This window comes from Eucyclogobius newberryi, unplaced genomic scaffold (assembly GCF_026437365.1).
Source record: "Eucyclogobius newberryi isolate DKJ021-1_F unplaced genomic scaffold, fEucNew1.0.hap1 SCAF_20, whole genome shotgun sequence".
Classification (NCBI taxonomy): domain Eukaryota; kingdom Metazoa; phylum Chordata; class Actinopteri; order Gobiiformes; family Gobiidae; genus Eucyclogobius; species Eucyclogobius newberryi.
The window spans coordinates 8,663,442-8,689,844 of NW_027315835.1; the positions used below are offsets into that span (position 1 = coordinate 8,663,442).

At 41.5% G+C, this 26,403-nt stretch overlaps 1 protein-coding gene across 3 annotated transcripts in view; it reads right to left on the reverse strand.

Annotated features, from left to right (window-relative positions):
* The window catches only part of kat6b (K(lysine) acetyltransferase 6B), a 61,733-nt gene extending 38,567 nt beyond the window's left edge, over positions 1 to 23,166 (reverse strand). Inside the window, exons 1-2 of one of the 3 annotated variants that reach the window (XM_072455624.1) lie at positions 22,989 to 23,166; positions 18,722 to 19,563 (exon numbers count right to left, since the gene is read on the reverse strand). In XM_072455624.1, coding sequence (XP_072311725.1) covers positions 18,722 to 19,357 — 636 coding nt within the window. In that variant the 5' untranslated portion in view covers positions 19,358 to 19,563; positions 22,989 to 23,166. Of the gene's footprint in view, positions 1 to 18,721; positions 19,564 to 21,007; positions 21,219 to 22,988 lie in introns of those variants that run through there. The other 2 variants (XM_072455622.1, XM_072455625.1) reach the window with 2 other exon arrangements.
* Positions 23,167 to 26,403: the final 3,237 nt, after the last annotated feature.

The following is a 26,403-nucleotide window of genomic DNA, read 5'->3' on the forward strand; positions in this document are numbered from 1 at the left end:
ATAATGAAACGCTTAGTGTTAGATGTTCGCGGGGGGGAAAATTCACGATCGGGGATAACGGGATTTCAACATCGACGGAGGCAGCAAACCAGGAGCTACAAAGAGACCAGAGACATTACTGAGCTGACTCATTTGGTGCGGTAATAGGCCAATCTTGCAGCGTTGGAAGATGTAGAGGCCAAATCTGTGCTTAAACCAGGAGCAATCTGTCTCCAAACAGTGAAAATGTGATCAGTACTGACCCCTTGTGGATGGAAAGAGTGCCCAAAAAGAGGACAAGTCTTACTATACTTAAAGTGACGTATGACAGGTTTTTAAGATTTTGTAATTTTGACTTTATTTGGTGTATTTGTACCTGTTGTACATATAAATTATAGTTTTGCAACAATCGAGTAGGTATTTGTGGATAAAACGTTGAAAAATCTGTAGAAAATTACAGGAAGTGACATCACACTAGGGACACTCGTTCCAGTCAATGCATAAATTACACAAACGAAACAACTTTTTTGACTCTTTAAACATGAATTCAACAAAACAAAGTCGTTTTCATATATTTGTTGTATATATATATATTTTTAAATTTGACAAATATATTTTTTTTTTACATTAGATGGGTTTTTGCCCAGTGTTTGCTGGGTAATTTCTGAGTGTTATGTCATCAATTACAAATAGGAAGTGAAATTATAAACCTAAAAAATGTGCTATTCTGTAATAACATTTTTATAATTTTTTAGCAAAATTCTAAATATATTTATCTTTAACTGCATTTTAGTTCAATGAGTCGTCCGACCTGTAGGGGGCGCTTTAAGCAAGAGAGTTGTAGTTATAAATCAACTATGAGAATATGAGATGAGAATATACGGACATTATGCTACAGGTTTTAGGGCAGTACAAAATATACCAGCAAAAGTGTCAATATTGCAATACAGGCAAAAATCAATACAGCAACAAATGAAACATGTCACTATAACACGTTCTTACAGAAATGTACAGTTTTTAAAATTCATATGTTGGAAAAAGGGCAGATTTTTCTTCACAATTGTCCTCATTCCATCTAAATTTGTATTGGTTTTGTCCTTTTTTATTTGGCAGTTGTGACTAATGTATTCACGCATGACATTTGTGTTTTAATACAACTGAAATGAACGTGTCAAAAAGCATAATATTGACAGCTTTACAGCCCTATTGCAATCAATTCCAATAGCGTGCAGCCCTAAAAGCTTTGTCAAAAAACATATAAAAAGAAACTCAGGTGTCGATACAGAAGAAGAACACATAAAAAGGACCAAATTGAGCCTTTTCCTGAATAGTTCTAGAATGGGCTTCTAAATAAACCATATTATTTGGGTTGAAAATACAATTCTACAGTCTAAATACGAGGATCTGACCTTTTCCTTTCCATGTACACGTCATGATATTAGTGTAAATAAAGATAGACGGCTGGCTGCAAAAGGACACGATTTACTTTATACTCGCCAATATACAGTATCAGATGGCCGATACTGACTGATAAGGGCCCAAATCTTGCATCCACGGCCGATATAAAAGCTCAGACTCTCTGGAATACATCAGTTTGATCAGATTTATGTTACGCAATATTTATCTGCGCATAGTTTGTGTGTCTGAGATGTGACGCTGCTGTTCGTGCGCTGGATCTAAACGCGCTCGTCGACGCAGTTATTGACACATACGAGACACTGCAAAACAAACCTATCTTTTCAATTCCAAGTCAATCAAAGTCAGATCTAGTTTACTCAAAAAGTAAATAAGACTCTTTTTGTGTCTTTGTATTTAAACCTGGCTCCATCCATTTTTTCTGATTTAAATCTTCCAAATCTGAGCAATTTTGGACGTTTTTTTTACATACATTTTCTTATTTCTAAATGAAAACATGCAACGCTTTTTGTCCCTTACATGTATTTGAGTAAACTACGGGAGAAGTTTCAAATTGATGCGTGAACGTCTCGCCTTGAGCACACAAACGCACCGCTGCCGTCAACACGCTGGATTATACTCTCACCACGGACCATCGTTTGGATTAAAAACAGTCGCATTTGTGAAGATTTGTGTCGTATCAGAGCGGTCGCTGTTGTAAATGTGCTTGTTTTGACATTACTTTTCCACGAAAACGCTGCCACAACATGGTAAACGTGGCTGTGACATAAGCCTACTGTAAAGCGACGGTCGTCGTGTTTACTGGACTGTGAACGAGCTGTGAAACGAGGTGTTATTAATTCACGCGTGCACACGTTAATTAGCCACGTCTATGGGTCGTCTGACAAAACAAGTGTTGTGAAAACATACTTTCAGTCTATACCTCAACTTCAGTCTTTTCTGGTTGAATCAAGTCGACGCTTCCTCCTTTCCACGCTGTGTACATATATCAACGTTACGCAACATCTGAAAAATAATAGTGCCGTGTGGGTGAATGCTCTTTTTCACGCCGCCCGTTTTGTTTTTGACTCAATAAGAAAAGTACCTCTGAGATTAGGATCGGCTTCTGAGAAACGCACGGCCAAATGTCACGGTTTCACCAGATGACACACGAGTTTCATTATTTTTTACGGAAACTCGACGAGATGGAAAGAAACACGCGGCGCTGAGGGTAAAAATAACTGCAGGGACAATTATTTTTATCCTTGGGAGATGTTATCACGACGCGCGGCTCTGAAGTTGTACGACGCGTGACTACAAGGGTTACGTTTGCGTGTTTACTGTTCCCGACGCCCGGGTACAAAAAGGGATGAGGTCCTTTCAAAATAAGGGGTCGAGACTCAATAGTAGCGTTTGTATTTAAATATGCAGCAGTTTCAAAATGTGCATTGTGTGACTTTAAAACTGTTTTACTGTGAAAATAAAAACCTTGGAAAACATTTTTACTGTGAGAACAGGGTCACCTCTCTACGGATCTGACCGCCGTCTTGTTTCTATGGTGACAGTTACGCGTGTAATGCCATATTGTGAAACATTCTGGTCTATTTATTTCCAAACTTCATATAAATATCAAGGAAATTGCACACAGGAAACAACATTGTTCCTCATCTTGAGTCATATTTCGCTTCATTGACGCTTGTTCGATGACTCTTGTTTGGTAAATCGTCTCCTGAGCCTCACGAATCACAAAAAATTCAAAATTTCACAATTTTAAAACGTCACAGGTCGAACTCCGAGATCATTCGAGCAGTTTTGAAGTCCACAAATCATCAACAGACTCGTTTTGAGCATTTCTGCCATCTGATCAACTCAATGCCGGGGATAAGCTAGCTTTTGTTTACTTCCCCATGCTACTTAGTCCCTTTGATGATGGAGTATTAACAAAAAATCTGACCGCGCTCGCAGGTATAGAGTCATGCGTGCTTGGTTAAGTTCTAAAAAGTACTCAAGAGCAACATTTTTTTAGACAAAAGAACATCATTTTCAACACAAAATAATAGTAGTTTCTTTAATAATGCTACGCAGTCTTACACTAATTGGAATTGTGTGATCTTTAAAGCATTTAAATGTTCCTTTTCAGCATCAACACCCGTTCAAACGAGTGGATCCAGTGTCCGTACTCATTTTAGAAACAATTTTGTATCTGGCCATCGATTTTTTTTGACACGCAACACCCAAAACAAAAACCATACGGCGTAAATTAACGGCTTCATGATGAGTTTAGGGAGCGCGGCCTCCGCCATCGACCCGAGCGCTGAAGGGACTCGAGGGACGACCGTAATTAGCTCCTGGTTTTGTCTTGTGTGTTTTCTTTCCCCACTCTTTCTCTGACGCACTTTGGCGACGCGTCCTCGGTCCAATTTAAACGCGCGTCCACAACACGGCGCACAAATCCGGGCTCGCCTCCGCCTCACCGAGAGCATCGGCCGCTTCGTGAGCGCCGGCGACCAAAACGCCGGCTTATAAACGACTGCATCACGACCTTAGATTCAAAGGTCGTTGGCACGTCACAATAAATACTACATCGGTTTTCAATAAATAACCGTTGGGACAATATTCTTCATCGTATTCCGGTGTGTATACCATATTTTACGGACTATTTTTCATAGTTTTGGCCGGGGTGCGACTTATACTTATGCCACTGTCCAGGGTGTACCCTGCCTAAGGCCCAAAGTCACTGGGATAGGCTCCAGTCACCCGCGACCCCGAAAGGGAACAAGCGGTAGAAAATGGATGGATGGATGGATGGACTTATACTCCGGAGTGACTTATATGTGATATTATTTGATATTTTTACACTTGCAACCGCGTTTCATACTCCAGTGCGACTTATATATGTTTTTTTCTTCTCTATCATGCGTCGGTGTAATCCCTCATTCGTCCAGGCGTGTTCCATAGTAGAAAAAGCTTCAGTTGAGTCCAGATGACTACAACTGAAGCTTTCTCTATCATGCATTTTTGGGCTGGCGCGACTTATACTCCAGTGCGACTTATAGTCCAGAAAATACGGTACTACTACTTTCAATCAATAACATATTTTTTGGGGCTCAGTATTTATGGTGTGGGAAAGTGTTGTTATGCTTGTTGTTGTAACACTGTAGATGCCAAGTGTTTCCTTCTGCTTTTTATTCATTGCTCATGTTTGTTTTTTATGCTATTGTATATTTAAAGTTATTGTGACATGGACATCACGTACCTGCAATATTATAATTTATTGTAATATTCTTAATTGAATATGTCGCACTTAATAATGTGTCCAAGTCCTACATTTCAGAGTTTCAGGTTTTTAGGGCACTTTAGAAAACACACACACAAAAGCAAACACAAACAACAACAACAAAATACAACGGGCAGAAAATAAAAAATGCTAAATCCACATACCAATTACGTTTTTTAAGTTGAGCTTTTAAAATAATTGTAATAGACTTTTATTCATGTATATGTTATAAACTTGCGTCTTTTCATGAGCATAGTTTATACAATATATAAAGTACATAGTTCATACAATAAAGTACATTGTTCATACACAAATAAAGTAGTCAAATAATCTGTCCAAGTGTAAACAACATGAGTCGAGTCCCGAGAGTGACCTCAGTGTCCAGTCATTAGGCAAAAAATACAAGAGGCTGGTGAGTGCAACATGGAGGATTAAAACAGGATTAAAGCAGGAGTAAAGCAGGACTAAAGTAGGACTAAAGAAGGTCCAAGCCAGTTCTAAAGCAGGTCTAAAACAGGACTAAAGCAGGTCTAAAGCAGGACTAAAACAGGACTAAAGCAGGTCTAAAGCAGGACTAAAACAGGACTAAAGCAGGACTAAAGAATTACTAAAGCTGAACTAAAGCAAGACTAAATTAGGAATAAAACCGGACTACAGGAAAGGACTAAATAAAGCAGGACTAAAGCAGGCCTAAAGCAGAACTAAACCAGGACTAAAGCAGGACTAAACCAGGATTACAGTAAAGGACTAAAGCAGGACTAAATCAGGAGTAAAGCAGGACTACAGTAAAGGACTAAAGCAGGACTAAATCAGGAGTAAAGCAGGACTACAGTAAAGGACTAAAGCAGGACTAAATCAGGAATAAAGCAGGACTACAGTAAAGGGACACAGACTAGAATCAGACCCAGGAAAGCACAGTAAATCTACCAGACCAGATGTAATTAATTGCCAGATAAGATTCCAATAATAAGGCCAATGAATAAAGTCAAAACAGGACCTAAACCAGGAATAAACCAGAATAAAGGCTCTCTAACCGAACCATATTTGTACAAAGTGTAGAAATGCCCCGTGAACAACCCCAGTGTTTTATTAATCAGACTAAACAAATGGTCAGACCAAGACCCGATTTGAATTAGTACTGAAGAAATCGTTTTAAGGTTTGGTCCTGGTTCACAGACGTCGGGTGCTCGATGTTCTCATTTTGGCCTGAGTTACGACTTCCTGGACCCGAGCTGAAAGGCCGTTTGATCTCCCAAATGAAGGTAAACATATCTCGGAGGTGATTTTCAGGGCCTGTGTGTGTGGTCTGTCGGGAACATGTAAAGGTTATGTCGTGTTCCGTCAAATCTTAACGTAAGCTTGTCATCACAACAATATATAACCCTACAATATTTAACGGAACGGGGCGGGTAAAATGACTGATGTAAATGGAAATAGCGAATGAATTGGCCCATAGTTTAACATTTGAAGATTTCCTGGCTCTTGAAGGAGTATGAGTAAGTCTAAAACACAAATACAGACCCAACAGATACATATACAAGACATATAGAGCAGCGATTGTAATAACTGGGGGGGAAACAAAGGAACAACGTTGTTTTTGTAATATTATGTCACAAAACAAAAGACCAAACCAAATAATTTAAAAAAGATTTATGAGATTTGTGAAAAACAAATGCTGCTGTCCGGATTTGCCTCAGACTTGATCGATTTGAATATTACTACTATCAAAAGCAAATTAAAGGTCCTAAAGGTGCACCGTGTACCCTTTCAAGTGGTCAACAAGGAGCTCATTACATTCTTCCAACTTGACCTGGTGGTGTCACATACTGTATTTGGACTAGACTGAATCTAAAACACATACGAAAAGTCATTTTTATAACAGAGACAGCTGGATTATTAAGTGAAAATGACAAAAAAAAGCAGGGAAATAAAACAGATTTTCATAATAATACACTTTATTCATAAAGGAGGGCAGTTTCGATTTCTCCCTCGTTCTCCTTTTTATAGAGTAAAACACATACTTTGAAGACGTACAACTACAGTAGGTGGCGGTAAATGCACCTTTTCAACAACTTTATTCATATACATATTCTCTAGAAGCCTTTATTCGGTTGATAAGATCTGAAAAAGTCTCCATGTACAATCAAAATAAACATTGGACTAGTCGACTAAAAGAAAAATTCATCAGTCGACTATGAAAATAATTGTAGGAGGCATTATTAAATCAAAATGTCAAAAATATTTCTGATTTTAATCAGAAATAATGTAATGTAATGTATCTCAACAGCCTCAATGTTCGTTAGAAATAATCGTTTAAAAGTCTCCATGTACAAGAGAAATAAACATTTGACAAGTCGACTAAAAGAAATAAATAATTCAATGTAAATAATTGTAGGTTGTGGCACTACTGACTAAATCGCAACAAATGTGGGTCCAAACCAAGAGTAAGAAAGCTAACTGACTAGCTTTTCAAGTCACGGTGTTTTTAATGTTAGCTTTATTGCATTTGAAAGATTATTTATTTTCCGCTGGTTCGCACACTATTTGAAATGCAATTCTTTCATCCCGGCCTTTTCTCAAATGTCTCCGCCGACTCCAGGAAAATGAATCTCCAACATTGATTCGCTCGCTGGCTGTGATTAAAAAGCCCAAAAGGAGCGAAATGGAGAAACAAACAGCGCTGATGTCGGCGGCGCACTCGGGGAGGGCTAAATTAAGTACATTACAGGAAATTATGCAGCTTCAAAAGAGCACGCTGTCCTCGGCGAGGGGGCGGGGTCCCATTAGCTGCTGCTACAGACACAGCTCAAGTGGTTGCATAACACCAGAGACAGAAAGGGAAGGGGGAAAAAAATCCCTCCTTTTTAATTTAGTCTTTGTTCGTTCCCAGGGTCTTCAGAGGCTCGTAGGATTGAGCTAAAACTGAGAAATTGTAACATCAAGGTTTCGAGCGAGAAGGTTTTATCGATGCGTCCGAGCTAACGGTGCGAAAACAATGATCTTACTTAAGGTGAATATGACATAAGCTAGTCAAAAAAGGGTCCGACAACAAATCAATATGCTAAACTTAACAGCAGAGGGCCCTAAGAATGCGTCTGCAAGTGTGAATAAGTGTGAATAAGGCGCTGTAGCCTTAAAACATGATGAAAAACTGTTTGCTGTGGTATAAACTTATTCCCCACTTTCCTAACTCATTCCAAGTATCCTAATTATTCGCTGCCATGAGTTTAAAAGCATTTTTCACCACGTTCAGACACCAGAGCAGAGTTTTGCCCGTCGTGCTAATGCAACAACAGCATTCTAACAGCGCACTTTCTGGTTCTTGGACAATAAAACACTTTCGCCATCAGCACATAGCGGTCTCAATCCGACCCAGAGAGCTGCTTTTACTTTATATCTGTACCAACGTTCCTGGTTTGTATTACTTGTGTCGAGTTGTTAATGTACATAAACTCTGAAATTCTAAGAAAAATGTCGCTCTAAAGTCTGAGTTTCGACCTCCAATGGAACGCAGCATAAGTAACCGATTAATCGACTAAACAACCACAGATTTATACTCAAACAATATCCTAATAATGTCTTCCACTGGTGTGTTTTAAGCTGCATTTTACCAATGGACGGTACGCCACCCGCTCGTCTCCATGGAGATGTAGCATTATATTTAGACAAGCAGGTGACGCTATGATCACGCAAATCAATGTCAACCGATGATAGCACAACTGGAAAGCTGAAAACATTTCACACAACTTCCAATGCAAAAAACACGCAATGTGCATTTAAAATAAGCAAATTAAATATATAAATGATACGACCCAACTGATTGCTGTTGAAAATATTGTGATACATGAACGCAGCGCAGCCGCCAGGGGGAAGTGCAGGCGTGTTGGCGCGTTCCCACGGCGGATTATCACATCTATCAATAACTACAGCTAAATTTATCGCAAACCAATCTTGCGAGTGGGGGAAAGGCAATTCGATCCTATAAACAGAACAGGAGTGTAGTATTAACTTGTGTACTCAATGACACAGAGATAAAGTCAGTTTGTTTATTCAAAACGCTGCATTTCTCCTCTTAAAATAGAAGCAGTCAAACTCTCTCCCATGTACAAAAATCGACCAAAACATTACGACCACTAGCTTAAAATGCAGCTCCATACTGTTATATACACAAAACAGCAACGTAAAGCTAGAGGATCTTCTTGATTGGGCGACATTTGATAAATACAGATTGCTGCAAACAAAGAATATCTACAAGAGATGTGATTTGGGGCAAATGTGCTGCAAAATGTGATGTTTGATGGTCGAGAAAGCCAGGCTGTAACAATTAATTGACTAAAATAGTGGCTGGTCGACTATAAAAAGCGATTGTAGTTGTATTTTGATCATCGTGACTGTTATCTGGACTAAACAGACTCTAAAACATGCACGAAAAGAGCTTTTTATAACCAAGACGGAGGCATTATTAAATCAAAACGTCAAAAAGATTATTCAGATTTTCCTCAATATTACACATTACACTTTAGTCGTAAATCTTATCAATCTAGAAGCCTTCAGTTAACAAATGTCTACTTTTATTTTGTTAATAATGCATCTCAAAAGCCTCAATGTTCATTAGAAATAATCGTTTTGACCAGTCGATATCAACTACTAAAATAATCCTTCGTTTATTAGACCGATATCATTAGAAAGCCTTTGAAAAAAAGGAGAAACACAGGTAGTAGTAATCCAAAAATGATCATTATCAAAGTAGGCTGAACGTGTAGACGTATTTAACGCCATACTGTGGAACATTACAGTCAGCGCAGGCAAGTGTGCAGCTTTAAACCAGACAAACTGCGGTGAACTGAGCTTTGCCGTGACCTCCTGCAGCCACGACCTGGCGTCTCTCTTCCTCTTCTTGCAGCGTGACGGTGCGGTGTCACTTCCTGATTATTCACCATGAAACTGGAGGGAGCGAGGCGACGGCTCCGTGTGGACACTTTCACGCACTAGAGCTGCACGGCTTCGGAAGAGCGAAGCAGCAATCAGATTTGCCATGTTCTGTTGCTGGAAAGTAGGATCGCGTTCAGAGTGAGAAAACTGAAATATGAACTGATGAACTATTAAAAGAACATGTTTGTAAAGGTCTAAACTACAGGTAGGACAGTCAAAGTGTTCGATTTACTGTGCAGCCCGAGCACTGACTGTTAGACCGACGCCTGTGCAAATAAATTCAAAATATTACTACAATAAATGCTGTAATTTCAAATATAAATGTGGGTGTAATGTCGACACAATGGAATGCAGATATGGCTTATTGACATACGCACCGTGTCAAGTACAATTGCACAAACTGACTGACGTGTCTTTATGGCCTTGTGCACAAAATGATCTGCCAGTGCCAGGGGAATCTTGGCATCAATTCAGATTTTATTTGAACCTCTGTGTACTCGGAAACACGGATAGAACACGCAAACTCGACGCAGAAAGGCCTTCGAATGGTCAGGTTGATCCACAATCTAGAGCGATCTACTATGGCACTGTGAATGGAGTCAAAATAAATCATCCGGATGTCACAATGAACATGGGTCGACACCTGACACAGAGTTCACACGACCACACAAAGGTTCTGCTTGTTTTATTGCACCAGATGAGAAAGTTAGAATGTGCAAACTAAACACCTAAAATAAACGCTAAACTTTCACTGTTCTAAATATCAGTTTGCACCGAAACCAGGTCTGGGCAGCTGGTGAAGGAAGGGCATCTGAAGTAACTAAATATGCCAAACATTAGAAGAATGACCGCTCACTTTGCTCCGACTGTGCAGAGTCTAAACAACCTAGTTCCCACAGACTCCTCTTTAAAATGCCATGAAATGTTACACACTGCCCCGGGCTAATGTACGGCCTGTACAGAGTGGCCTTTTACAGCGCTAACAAACCAGTGCTTAGCACAATGGCCCGCACGGAAGTCCACTCCCAGTTTAAGAAAACACTGAAAAGCCAATCTTTAGAGCATTTATTTTCTCAGAATAAATGTTTCTGGATTGGACAATAGTGGCAGCAGGCCCAGACTATTGGAAGCAGAAGGCAAAAACAGAGTCTCACCTTGTCCTTTTGTCAATATTGTACAGAGTGAATTGTATAAAATGATATGATCTGTAAATGTGACTTGATATCACATTTGGTTATGACAAAGTTCTTACTAGAAATGACTAGAAACAGAAGGACATTGGTTTCCTTCCTGAGCGAACCCTATCATTGCACTTCCTGTGGGACTCCACCTCCTGCTCGTCACCATGGAGACACCTACAATGCATCACAGTATGGCATTAAACTTATCTATTCTGCACGTACTCACTGACAGGTGTAAAACTTTATTTGTAAAACTCCATCAATGGTACGGACGGATGACACGATATCTGAGCTTGGGACTAGCACAAAGAGAGCACTTTTATATTCTGTAGGGCTGTAGTCGACTCAGGATACTCTAAAGGGCACGTGGCGCTGGTAAAATCTCTCAAAAGCATGAATTATCCCTGTGAAATATGAGAAGTATGATAGTAAACTGAATATTTGTTTAGATGAAACTCCAGCTAACTCACTCTAAACCTGCTCTTTTCTCCTTCTGCTCATTTAAATCCTTTATAATACCAATAAAACGTACTGACTGATAAAAAACGTGGTTGTCAAAATCCCCACCGACCGATTAATCGACCTAACGACAAAGACACTTTTACAGCCCTGCGACTTGGAAAACCTAAACTCAACCCTGTTCTACATTCACACTTCCTCACACTTAATAATTCTCCCTTTCTCCGCCGTAAACCTCTTTTGAAACGCCCCTCTGTTTCGACGCGCACACCGGGGCTTAAATGTACCCAAAAAAAAACCTGCCGAGACGCCAGGGCAGAACAGGACAGAACTGGCAGCGCGTCTGTGCACTGGCGTTTTATTTCCTCTTTTAAAAGGTCACCAAAACCGAGCTCGAAACCGCAAATATTGCACCTCCTTGTTTTTCTCGCAGCACATGAGCGAACACACACGCACAGACACACACACAGACACACAGACACACACACAGACACACACACAAGTACATAAACACACACAGACACACAAAACAAAGTGGTACTTTTTGTCCTCGCACAGTAACTTAGCAGCAGCACATCGCTATTCTGTTGGGTGAAGCGCGGCGCGGCTCACAAGACGGGGCCAGTCAGATCCTTTAAGGTCGTTAGGGTTGAGTTACATAAGCGATGGGGAGCCGGCGAGCGCACTGCCTCGCCGCGCGCCGTCAGCATGACTTTGTGATTATCCCAGCTCATATTCGGGAGGCCAGCGGCCCGGGAGCAGAGGGCGGGCTCCGGCGGGATCAAGGAGAGTTTCTAAGATCTGGACCGGTTGTGCCTGTTCGCGGTCAAAAAACCCGGGGGCCCTGGCACGGTGGCCGTCGACTCGTCGTTCAACAGAGGTCGTTGACGGCGTTGGGGATTTTAGATGCGAGTGGCAAGAAACGTGGGAGAAATTAGCTCGAAACGCGGCTGAAATAAGACAGAGCTGCAAGAATCTAGTCATAAATGTATAAGTCTGCAACTCTGCTCTATATTTAGTTTGTACCGGATGTCATAAAAAGAAGATGGAGTAAACAATTGTCAAAAAGAAACAACAGGAACTACTACTACTTAAAGTGCCTATGACAAGTTTTTATGAATTTCTATTTTTGACTTTATTTGGTGTGTTTGTCCCTGTTGTACATATAAATTATAGTTTTACTTCAATCGAGCAGGTATTTGTGGAGAAAACAACAACAAAAAATCTGTAGAAAATGACAGGAAGTGACATCACACCACCAGGGACACTCACTCCAGTCAAAGTTAATATATGATTTAGACAAAGAGACAACTTTTTTTGACTCTTTAAACATTAATTCAACAAAATAAAGTCGCTCTCATATATTTTTATTCATCAAATAAAAATGAGTGTGACATTAGAGGAGATTTGGCCCAGTGTTTGCTGGGTAATTTCCTAATGTGATGTCATCAATTACAAACAGGAAGTGAAAGTATAAATCAAATAAATTTGCTATTCTGTGATAACATTTATAAAATTTCAAGCAAAATTCAAAATATATTTATCTAAACTACATTTTTGGTCAATAAGTCGCCATTTTAATACTTCAAATCTTTCACTACTTCTCATAGGACATTATTCATTCTTTATTTAACTTTTGATTCCAAGGCAAAGGCTGAATACCTGATAATGCAAACACAACACAATGATCATTTTAGACTATACAATGTCAAGTTCAACTCAAAATATCAGTTGTTTCTTTATTATTACCATACGGTCTTAAGACTAGTTCTGACACAAGGTCCAGTTGTGTCCTGTTTCTAGTATTTATTTTGCATTATTCATATTAATGTGTAGTTTTGACATTGACGAGTAGGAATAGAACCTTCAGGTTTTCGGGCGACTTCGAGTCGAGTGGGGACGTCGAGAATCACCGGTTAATCGATAATCGCGATTTTTCAGGCCACAATATAATCGTGAGAACTGAAAACTAACAATCGTGACCATTTTAGAAGCAAAAATTAGGTCATTTCAATCTGGACCCCAAAAAGAGAGTTTTATTTTGCAGTTTATATCACAATAACCTTACTTTTGCGTTCAGAAAGTCTGATTTCATATAGTATTAATGGAACAATGATGATGTATTAGAATTAAAGAAAATGGAAGATTTCCAATAATCATAAATAATCGCTAAATTGTGACGTTTCTTTGCACAAAATTGCTGCTTTTTAACAATTGCAGTTACATGTTTTCAGTCCCAACATTGACACCGACAAATGGATTTAAAATATGTCGAAACAGCGAATTTAGCCTGTAACTCAACCCGACACAACACAAAAGAAGTGAATTATCCAAAATAACAAAGGCAGATATTGCTAGAAATGTGAAGTATTCGTGGCTCGCAGCGCAGTTTTCATCGCACAATCTCTGTGAGAAAAAGTAGCATCAATGGATCGACTTTCTGACTGCGAGCGCTGAAACTAAATTATTCATACGGCCCAACAAATAGATGCATCTTTCCTCATCGTTTTTCAGCTCAGATTTGGTCCAGAATCACGGAAATCGTCCCGCGCTAAAGCTACAATTACGCTTGTTTCTCACTATTCCCCGAAGTCCTTTATCTCTCCCTCTTTGCTTTGAGTCGATGTCGTATGAATAATGACTTAAACTATTTGAATGATTACATTTTTGTTCTGCTAATATATGTAAAACTACTTCTCCAGAGGACAGAGATGCAAAGTGGTGTTGTCATGAAATGAAAAATTCAAATTTGATTTCGATACTTAAGGAAAGGGTATCCTGTATGATATTAAAAACAAATAATTACGGTTTTAATATCATACAAATATTACATTTTTTTAAATAATTTTTTACACCTTTTTGTATTCTAAAATATAGTAGTTTAATATTTACAATGAAAAGTTGCATTCAATTTGTTAAAAAACAAAAACAAAACAGAAAAAAAACTCTAGAATATAATTTCCAACACAAAATAAAAGCAGTTTCTTCAATATTAGCATGTAGTCTTTAAAAACAATTCAGAAAAGATCAGTTTTTGAGCAAATTATCTACAATTATTTAATTTGTCCAATTAAGTATCTAGTTTCAGTGTTAGTTTTGGTATTGGTTAGTGTCTTTATACTGATTTTTAGACAAATTATGTATAAGTATGTAGTGTAAATAGTGTATAACGTGTGTGTTTGTCTCTTAACCACAGTTATTCATGTAAACAAAGTGGACGTGTCTTCTGGGAAACGTCTAATCTGATCAAATCTTTTATTCCGGTGAATTTTAAGTTGCTTTGAACTTGCAATAGCTTGTACACGATGGGTCAAAAGACAAACAGAGCCATGCACGTAGCCTTGGCGAACACTGTGGTCCAAAACAGTGATTTATTATTCATTGTACTCGCTTAAACATTGTAAAAAGGTGAAGAATGTAAGCGAAAATCACAAGAAGAGCAAAAGGAACTGGCCCCGTCTCGCAATAGTGACGTTTAGGGCTTCAGCTACTCGTGCTACGTTCATGAATCACAAATAAACACCTCGCAATTAAAGTAAATCTGCAAATCTGTGTTTGTTTGCGTAAGTTACCGTCTCAATACATGTGATTAAAATAATGCAGACAAAGCAAAACTGAGAAATATATCTTTATCTAAACAAACGCCAACTAATGGCTTCGGTCTAGGGTCAAAAAACAGAGACCAATCAATGCTAAAACTGCACAATACATCGTAGAAGTGATGCCACATAACCCACATAATACACTGATCAATATTATATAACAAACCAAACACATCACAGTTACACAGAGGTTCTCCATTTGCCATAAATTTACTGTTTTTTGTTTTGTTTTTGGGATGAAAAAGGCAGATTTTACCTTGCTAGTTCCCAAATAAGCCTTGATTAATGCTGTGTTCATGTGGTTCTTGGGAAAAATGTTTTAGCGAGTTGAAAAATGTTTTAGCGAGTTGAAAAATGTTTTAGCGAGTTGAAAAATGTTTTTGAAAGAAACGTACTGGTTAGCTCTATTAAACGCTGTTAAAGAGTGGATTCTGGTTGTTCCTGTTTTATTACTGGTAACGTCAAAATTCAGTTTCAATCCAACTGAAAATATTGTACCAAATATGTCAATGTTGCGATATTTAACAGTCATATCTCATATTTCGCTAACGTAAGGAAAGCGCTAACTATGCATATCGCTATCTTTTCCAATACAGTGCAGCTTTACAATACAAAAAAGAATCACATGCGCAGGACTAAACGTGACCTTTCAACAGTTTTGTAACGATCTTGAGCTTTATTAGAACTAGTACAAGACAAGCATAATAAAGAAAGTACTACCGGTACTTTTGTGTTGTTTCTGTCGTTTACTGTGGCATCGAAAAAACAGTATTGAGCCGTTTCCTTTCAGTATCGTGACGCAGCAACACCTCCGTCATCTTTAGACGCATCATTTTATAAAGAATTGTGATTTTACTGTGAAGGATTGCTCGTAGATTTGTACTACATGCATAAATAGTGTGATTCTGTAGAGCGCACGCATTATAAACGACTCCAGGAGCTTTAACGTCGAGAGAAGACGGAAATATAAACCCATAAAAGTTGTACAAGGACATTTCTGTCGAGATCTAAACTGAATCTAAAACTGGACAAAACTGGCGCTCAAAAGTAGCTGGTATCCAACAATTGTAAAGTAATATTGCTCAAGTAAAAGTACAAAGTAGTGGTCCAAGAAATGGCGTAATGAAGTAAGAGTTACAAAAGTATTTGGGGAAACTATTAAGACACAGTAACTTTAAGAGTTGGTGTCTGGACGTCTGAACATCTGATATATATTTGTTTATAATTCAACGTTTATGTGACAGGAAGGACGCAACAAAATACAATTAATGCTCAAAATCAGGCATTTTCAAACGATCCACGCCAAAAGAGACAAAAACGATATCATATCCGAAGAAGCGGTGCAAGAAACCCAAACGTAATTTAAAAAAACAATAATTTACTAAAGCTTTTGTCACTTGTAGAACCAAAACCTTGACTCAGATATGCGTACTATTACTTCATTACAACATATTACACTAGTGGGACTAAAAGTGCAGTGTCAAAAAGTCACTCCAGGAAGTACAATCGCTTGAAAAGTACATGTACCCACGTCTGGAGCGAACATTTTGTACAACACAAGCCCTGAAGCAGTACTTCTAAAATATAACGGTCTATTCAAAGACGTTGCAAATTGGATCTTATGACTCTGTTGACCGTGTCACCCATTAGGTCCTGGGCGAGGGGGAAAAACACGGCGCATTGTACTAAACGGCGAACCAGTGTAACCGGACCATCCCTTTGAACAAATACTGAAACATGTTCTGTATTTGTGCTTCTGCTTAGTCATGAACGCCGTCCATGTGCCACAAAGCAAACAAGACTAATGGAAAATACATATTATTCCTAGTCCAAGTATCGTTTACCATTGACAAGTAAACGAAAAGCAATGGTTTTAATTATAGTATTTCTTGTTTTTGCTACTAGATCATCTGAAGAGACGGCCTCACGAAAGGATCCGATGTCGACTCGAAAAGAAGCGATTGCCACGTTCGACACTGGGAATTTTTGAGCGAAAATCTCCAAACGAAGAGATAAATGTGTTTCCTCGTTTGTCTCCCAGTGGGTGCTACGGAGTCGGATGCGAAGCCGCTTCATTGCCAACAGTGACGTGGTTAAATAGAGGCCCGGGTCGTGTCGCGTTGTGCCATCTCATCATCTGACAACAAACTCATGGACAATTATTACATCTGCACATTGCTTTTCCTTAATGCGTGCCATTTTTGACTTTATATAGGTTGTTTTATCATTGATCATTGTTTTATGTTGCGCCTAATCACCAAAGAAAGTTCCTATGTTTGTGAAATACACTTCTAATTCTGATTCTGACTCTGATTAATTCACGACATATGAGTTTTTGAAGTGTTTCACATACATTTCCTTCAGGCATTATTCAATTCATCATATTTTTTATATCAATAATTTTCCCTAAAACAGTTTGTGGAGCATAAATATTGCGTAGACTTCATATACAAGCAGTCTTTTTTTAACAGTACAGATACTTTCTAGTATCTTTATGACAACAGAAACGTGCTAAAACATCTCTTTAATTATCAGACTAATGTGGAATGTCTGTAAAATGAATCAAAAAAAGTGCAGGAACATTACCGTATACAATTATTTGAAAGTTTACAACATAACTCTTCTTCATTTTCATACATAATCAGCACTTTTTGTAGCTTTTTTATTTATTTTTTATGATTAAAGACGTACTTGGTATTCAAATTTGCCTCATCTTCAATACAACATTCACAGTATTACCTACATTTCTACATAAAGACAATACAAAGAGGAAGAAAGTGTGATTTTGTTGTGGTTTTGTATAATCCAGGTTGTTTTTAGACTTCATGGGCCCTTCAGGATCTCCTCTATTGATGGGAAACACTGGGCTGTTCTTTCTTTATCTCCATGGGGACATTTATCTTCTATTTTTGACCCAACCTTCAATGCCAGTGTGGGAAAACCTGTCAGGAGCCAAACTGAAGGAACTTAAAGACCCATCTCCACTTCTCGAGTCAGATTGATGTGGAAACCGGAGCGTTCAACAAGAAACACTCGAGGAGAACGTGCAACAGCCACACGGAACGTTCTCAGACTTTCCACACCGAGTAACACCTCATTAAACCGTCGGGCTTCCAGGTATCGCCGAGACTAAATCTGGACTCAGAAACGGACTGGAATAGAGTGGCAAACAAGTGTGTAACCCAAGACACAGGACCAAAACGGAGGTTGCGCCAATCGCCGAAAACAAGTTCCTCGTCAGCAACTTCTGACAATTTGACGTGTTCTGATTCTGAAAAGGCCCTCGGTACCCGCAGGAGGAACCGGGATTCCACCAGTTGGAAGTTTGAATCCCACTGCAGACACATTTGGCTAGTTGTCACTGGTGAAGCTCATTTTTGTACATTTTCGAGCTTCTAACACCTGAAAGGTCTGGACAAAACATTTACTTTCTGTGGTTCAGACCTTGTGCCATCATCTTTCTGGAAATCTTTAGTTTAGAAAGTGGCTTCTTGTAGATCAATTCAAGACAGATTAATCTAGTTCAATTCAAGACGGATTAATCTAGTTAAACAGAGAAAAACTCACAATTCATTAGGATATCGCACAAAAACAACTTTGTAGATAGAGTAGTACAAATGAACTTCATCTTCATGTGTAAAAAGGCAGAATAAACCCACAATTCACTCTCAAAACGCTGGCTAACTCACGCCATGCTCACTCCCTTCTGTTGTTGTGCTTATAACGTATAAAACAATGATTTGACAAATAAAAAACTTCGTCAACTAAGACGCCATTGACAAAACAATTTAAGAACTTCAGCTTTTAAAAACCGACCAATAAGAGCAGAGTGGTCAAAATGGCCTCTTTGAGTTACAACAAAACATGTTCCTATTACCATGACACCGCGCCCTTACCTGGTCACGTTCGTGCGGGAGGAGCGTCACCGTCGTCAGCAGCAACGTGGACGCGCTGGTGCCGCGCGGGTGCACCCGGCCTTGCTCCACGCCGCCCCCGTGCGGGCCGAGCTTGTAGCGCGGGCCGTTTTTCAACAGCCTCCCGTTACTCACCGAACGCTTGGCCGCGAGCCGCAACCTCTGCCCGAAAGCGGGGTTGACGGCCACCTTGCCCAATTCCCTCTGGTTTCTCAGGTACCTCTCGATGTTTTTCAGAGATGAACCGTGCGTATCATCCAACCCTTCGATCGCACGCTTCAGTATTTTATTCCAATCGACGTGGCGCAGGTCTCGGGAATCCCACTTAAATTCCTTTGCCGGCGCGGCGGCCGCGATGGCCGGCTGCGCGAGCGCCCCAACTCTGCCGGCGTTCCCGGGGTCTTTGTAGGAAGTGCTCCCCTTATTGGTGACCTTGAGAATACACCCGTCGTGAACGCTTAATCCCAACTGCTCGAGGATGATTTTCTTGTCGAGTCCGTGCGACGTGCCGACGGCGTGGCATATCCTCTCCTCCGACGGCCTTTGCTTCTGCCGCTTGATTTTCTGTATGGCCTCGAGAATCCACTCCGTGTACAGAGGGTTGGCGAGTTTGACCATGGTTAGACGATTGCAAACGATAATAACGATAAGTAATCCATACAGCTAGAGAACAGGGAATATATCCACATCCTTCGGAAAGGTCAAAAGGGTACGGTTCCAAAGTGACGTCCACACAATGACCTCGATCCAGGGGGTTCGCTTTAGCTGTTGGCACTGGTAAAATCCACTAAAGTCGTTTGAAGGTGGTGCTGAGGGGGTCAAATCTGAGGAGAAACAGAATATTTGAAAAAAGTTAGATAATAAAGGTGATAATACACATTTTCAAGCATTTATTTATTTAATATGGGCGCATAAATGACATTGAATTGGTACATTATAGTCAGAAAGCATACAAAAAATGTATAATATCACTTTGTTGCTCTAAATTAGAAGTATATTGACTACGATTGAAAACATTAAATGCAGTCAGTCATGTTTTGAGCGATACTTAAACCTCAACCAAGACATTTAAGCACATAATGATACATTTTTAAATATTGTCTGACCATAATATCCACATTATCCAAAAAAAACATACAAAACACCAAATTCTAGAAGTACTGTCTCATTTTCAAAGCCATTTATAAACCTTCTTAACTATGAACATTATTAGGTTTTGCTTTGTTTCTTTTTTAAAAACACAATGTGGATTTGTGACTCAGCATAAACATAATTCAACCCCTGAACTATCTTTAACCTGATTGTGCATCTTGGCATCTTGACATCTTTACATCGCAATACACTGGGCTAGTCCCTTCACAGGAGGTCAGTCGAGGCTATTTCGGATGTCAAATTTGCATATGTTTGTATATGTTCCCCGTCCTGAATCAAAAACCTGTCAAACGTAACACTGGCTAAGTACAGTAAAGCTCAACATGGACCATTTCCTGCTCGTGCTGTCGCCAGAACGCAGTCAAACACAGAAGTGCGTGGACAAAGGCCTGAGCACATCACTTCCCGGTACGCTCGGGTCGTCTCTAGGTCACGAGCAATAACACGCAATAATGAACAATGTTATATCACATCATCGCCGAGGAAACAGCATCAGTCAGTGCGACAACGACAGACATGATACAGCCAGTGATAAAAAGGACAATAATGGAGAGCGTGGAAGTGGATGCCTGTAAGATACAAGTGTTGTTGACACTTTAAGAAGCCAATTGTAACTTAAAAAGAGGAAATGCGGATGTCAAATGCAGTTGGCGAAGGTAAACACAGTGTCTGTCAAGTTGTTGATAGTAAACACAGCGTCTGTCACTCTTATTAGACATAAATAACCAGTCTATTACCCACAACTCTATATAAAGCAAGTCTATAATTGCACTTCTGGCGTTTGTGTTGCCTGCAGCAGCCATTTCTCCACCGGCCTGGACACAACATCACGGTCAAATGACTCGTGCACACACTTGTAATATAGCTACCGAGTGTTTTTGCACCGCGCATTCCACGGTAGTCTAGGAATGCCTCCGTCCCGTGGCCCACTTTGAACGCGCTCTGGCCCGTGGGAGGAGCCGGGAGTTATGACTGTTGAAAAAAAAAAAAATAGACAAGACGTGCAAAAAAGACGCAGAAAAAGCGGCACGGATCCTGAAACAGACGCGCGAGGCTGTCAAAAAGGGGGGGCTGCAAAAAGAAATCAAAGCGACTTATGAATCCGCGCGCTCGTACCGGCCAAACCCCGCAGATCTTCTTCTTCTTCTTCTTCTTCTTCTTCTTCTTCTTCTTCTTCTTCTTCTTCTTCTTCTTCTTCTTCTTCTTCTTCTTCTTCTCCTTCTCCTTCTCCTTCTCCTCCGGAAAGAGGTCGCTTTAGCAGACGCGTGGAAACTTCCAGACTCCGCGTGTACACAAAAAGTGACAGTGCGTGCTAAATAATTCAGCCTGTATCTGGGGGGGGGGGGACACACACGCACGCGGCGAAGTTGTCCGAAATATCGCGTGTCACGCCGGCTGCGCAGTCGCGAGCTAATAATGCTAAATAAGTGAAAGATGCTCCTGCTGGTGCCGCGTTTAACTTTGGCCCCCGCGGCGGCAGTGCGCACTTTTTTCTCTTTCTTGACAGCTCCCGGTCCCTCGACACAAAATGCCCAACAACGTGACGCGTCTACTTCTTCTTCTTCTTCTTGAGGGGGAAACAAACGCCACGACAACAGCGCGTGTAATAACTGCGCAACTAACCCCGCGCGCGAGTGGAGCCTCTTCTCGCCTTCGTCCTGCTTTTTTTCCCCTGCCGCGCGCGCTCTCTCCGCTCCTTCCGCCGCGGCGCGCGCGCGTGTGTGTGTGAAGTGACAGCGTTGCCAGCAGCAGCAGCAGCGGCGGCGGCGGTGGCGGCCCCGCGTTTTACCGATGTCACCCTAAACAGTCGCCATTTTGTAACAATGTTGCAGTTTACGCGAATCCGACATGACGCTTATTACAATCCAATGGAGTGTCATTAAAGCGGCACCGACGGCCCGCGCGCCCTCCCCCGCTACGTCAATATTGGCTGCGGGGACGAGGATCCGATTTCTGGTTTGATAAAGCGCGTGTCAATCTTTATGTATGAGCTCACCCTGAGAGGCGCGCCATTGGCTGTATCATCCGTCACTTCACTCAATTGACCCTCCTCTTAAGGTGGCGACGGAGATGAATTGACACCGCTTAGCTCGGGAGCGGGCGGGGGTGAGCGCGCGCGCGTGTGCGTGTGTGTGTGTGTGTGTGTGTGTGTGTGTGTGTGTGTGTGTGTGTGTGTGTGTGTGTGTGTGGTGAGGGGGGGACAGTACGTAACCACATCGCGTCCCCTCAAAACACCGCCTAAACCCGCGTCCACGGCACTTTATTACCGCGTTAAAAAACACCAAACGCGGAATTAATTACACTCGCTAATTTATGACCCCCCATCAGCGGCTCGTTTAGCGCCGTCCCACCTTAATCCATATTCCTCCTCGAAACAGTTGGTTACACTTGAAAGTGATTTAGATCATTTTAAGACTTTAATTGGCTGTTTGTTCAATCTATCGTCGGGGTTTGTGCGGCGCAACCTGCAAAGAGGGGCTCAACTTCAAAGTGCACCCCGTGTATTAATGACGTGCCGTTATGTCTTTTTTTGCACGCACGTCTTTTTTTTTTTTTGGTGTTGCGCGTTTTAACACAAGCTGGACGGGGGGAGAAGGGGAAAAAAAACACCTTATTTCCCCCCCTCCATGTCCGCTCTTGTCTCGCGAAACGCACTCGTCGTACGCGAAAGCGATTAAAGCCGCGTTAGCGATGAAAAGTGGGCTGCGCGTGTTTACCAGCGTCCATTATTAACGTCATGTTCCGCGCGTAACGATGGCATGACCTCTTTATCACCGTTAACTATCAAATATCTCCCGTGACGGCGGCGGCGGCGGCAGCGCGCGCGGGGAGGGGTGAAACGGCGAGCCCCCCCGGAGGCGAAGAAAACGCGATTCAGGGGGGAATACAAGTTTGCTGCTCAGAAATCTCTCAAAACGACACACACACACACACACACAAACGGAACGCTTTTCACCCCCGCACACATGCACCGGACAGACGGTTCTCCCCCCCCCCCCCCCCCCCCCAATAAAAAATAAAACCGCTCCGTGTACGTGCGCCGCGTCGGATGCGAGCGACGCGGCGTGAAAAAGACAAGTGCAAATATGTAGTTTACCTTCTTCAAGTTTGCCCACGTCGGATCCCCGCTCGTCGTAATCATGGTCGATGGAGAGAGAAGGAGCGTCACCGCGTAGATTTAACGCTTCCCGGGGATGTGTGCGCGCGTGTGTCTGTGTTTTCTTCTTCTTCTTCTTCTTCTTCTTCTTCTTCTTCTTCTTCTTCTTCTTCTTCTTCTTCTTCTTCTTCTTCTTCCTCTTCTTACGCGTATCCCGATCGCGTTGAGTCCCTCGCACGCGGCGCTGTTTTCCTTGCACACGCACGGGAGGACGCGCCGCGGAGCACCGATCACTACTAATTGAAAGGTTAATCTACATAGCAGCCTGTGACAAAGTGGGACCCTCCCCCTTCGCCGTCGCCCCGGCTCGCGCGCGCCGCAGACATGTACTTGAGGCGCGGGCGCAGCGGACCGATCGTCGCCCCCTTTTCCCGCTGTCAATTTCACTTTTTTGTTGCTCCCCGCCCGCCTCCGTCAGCGCGCCCAGCAGCAGTCGAGTCTGCCTGGTGGTGGTGATGAGCTTGGTGGCGGTGCTGTTTCTCCCCCCCTCACCTCCTCCTCTTCTTCTTCTCCTCCTGGCATTACTGTACACGCGCGGCGGGACGTACTCCGGGAGGGCTAACGGCTCCCAGAGTTTCACACACACACGTTATTATTTGGTGGTTGGTTTTGTGGCAGAATCATTGTTGGTTGTGATTGGGGCGCCGCGTGGTGGGTTTTTGAGGGCGTTTTTTGGGCCAATGGAAGAAATGAGTCAAAATAGAAGGTTTTGACTGTTGTGGTGTTGAGATGAGCTCGTGTCATGTTGAAGCTGTTCTTATTGGATGGAATGTCCATGTAACAGCTGTGAATAAGAGTGTTGTTTTTATGAAGAGTATAAGAGGTTTATTTATAAGAGGGGTTTTTTTTATGATGAGAGGGTTTTTATAAGTTTTTTTTTTAATGACAAGAGGTTGTTGTTTTTTTTATAAGAGTTTTTTTTAATAATAAGAGTTTTTTATAAGACGTTTATATATATATATATATTTTTTTTAAATAAGTTTTTTATACATTTTTTATAAAGTTTTTATTTATGAGTTTTATAAGTTTTTTGATATATATATCATATATATCAAATATATATCAAAAATATATGATATATATAGTTTTTTTAATATATGAGTTTTTTTTCTTTTTTTTTATAAGTTATCTGTTTTTTATTATTACACTTATGTGCCTAATCTGTGTTGCAACATTAGAATTTCCCCATTGTGGGACAAATAAAGTTTATCTTATTGTGCACTGTAACTCTTGTATCACCAAGATATATTGTCTTATTTTATACCGGTACATGCACGAGTCTGTATTTGGTCATTTATTCTACTACTTTAAGTGTTTTGAATCGTATTACCATGCATTTTTAATTAATCGGTGAAGATTTTGAAACATCCAGGCAAACAATTAAGTCCAAAAAAAGAATTAAACTCAACCCTAAAGCAGCTTCCTGGTTGTAGCGTTGTCTGTTGTTCTAGTTTAATTGTGTTTTTTTAATATCTTTGCGATCTCTTTGCTCTTTGTCATTATTGTATTGTAATGTGTGAGCTACTGTGGGTCAATAAAGTTTGTCTAAGTACACATATTGTAAAGAATATTTAATTGCCTTTTCATTTAAAAATAATATCGTGACTTAACGCATTATGTCATATTTTTTCCACTTAATTATGTTTGTCGATCCGTAAAGCACACCATTTGGACATTAATAGGCTTATCTATTTAAAATGGCATTAAGATAAGATAAGATATTCTTTTATTGTCCCACATGGGGAAATTTCATTGGTGCAACGCAGGTAGATACAGAGATAGATACAGAAGAACAGATCACTTATAGGAAGTCTGAAAAACACTTTCAGTAGAAGATCTCCTATAAATAAATAAAAACTCCCATAGACAAATAAATAAATAAATACATAAATACCATTGCATGTGATCACGACAGCACATAGATTGCACATGAATTTCATAGTAATTGCACATGAATTGCACATGAATTCCAACAGCAATTGCACATATGACAGAATTGCACATGGTTAGGTCAGTATTGCGAGTGTTCAGTACTAACAGTTTTTGTTATAAAGTCTGACAGCAGCAGGAAGGAAAGACCTACGGAACCTTTCCTTCACACATCGAGGGTGGATCAGTCTCTCACTGAAGCTACTCTCCAGAGCGGACAGAGTGTCCTGCAGGGGGTGACACTCATGGTCCAGCATAGATGTGAATCTAGCCAGGACCCTCCTGTCCCCCACCTCCTGCACCGAGTCCAGAGCACAGCCCAGGACGGAGCTTTGTCCAGCTTCCTCCTCTCCCTCTCTGTGATGCTGCTGCTCCAGCAGGCCACACCTACAGGAGGGCTGATGCCACCACAGAGTCGTAGAAGGTCTTCAGGAGTGGCCCTGTCACTCCAAAAGACCTGAGTCTCCTCAGGAGGTAGAGCCGACTCTGGCTCTTCCAGTGTGTCTGTGTTATGAGTCCAGTCCAGTTTGTGGTTCAGATGAACACCCAGGTAGGAGAGTCCACTCTCTCAATGTCCCGTCCCTGGATGTTCACTGGTGAGGGGGCAGTGGGGTGGCATCTGCAGAAATCCACCACCATCTCCTTGGTCTTCCCCGCGTTGATGAGGAGGTGGTTCCGCTGACACCAGTCCACAAAGTCCTGCGCCAGTCCTCTGTACTCCGCGTCATCGTCGTCCGTGATGAGTCCGATGATGGCAGAGTCGTCAGAGAACTTCTGCAGGACACAGCTGTCCGTGTCATGTCTGAAGTCTGCAGTGTAAAGGGTGAAGAGAAAGGGCACGAGGACAGTGCCCTGGGGCGCCCCCACACTGCAGATCCGAGTGTCAGACACACAGTTCCGGGCTCTCACAAACTGGGGTCGGTCTGTGAGGTAGTCCAGGATCCACTCTGCCAGGTCATACTCCACACCAGCCGTCTCCAGCTTGTCCCTCAGGAGCAGCGGCTGGATGGTGTTGAAGGCGCTGGAAAGATCGAAGAACAGGATCCTCACAGAGCTGCCAGGCTTTTCCAGGTGAGAGAGAGAGCGGTGCAGCAGGGAGATGACGGCGTCCTCCACTCCGATGCCAGACCGATATGCAAACTGCAGCGGGTCCATGGCTGAGCTCACGGTGGAGCGGAGGTGGTCCAGGACCAGCCGCTCCAGTGTCTTCATCAGGTGGGACGTGAGAGCCACTGGCCTGAAGCTGTTGAGGTCTTTGGGGCGCGGTGTCTTAGGCACAGGTACCAGACAGGAGGTCTTCCAGACCTGTGGTACCACCCTCAGCTTCAGGCTCATGTTGAAGACATGCTCCACAACTCCACACAGTTCATCTGCGCAGGACTTAAGGAGCCTGGGGCTGATGCCATCAGGTCCTGCTGCCTTCCTC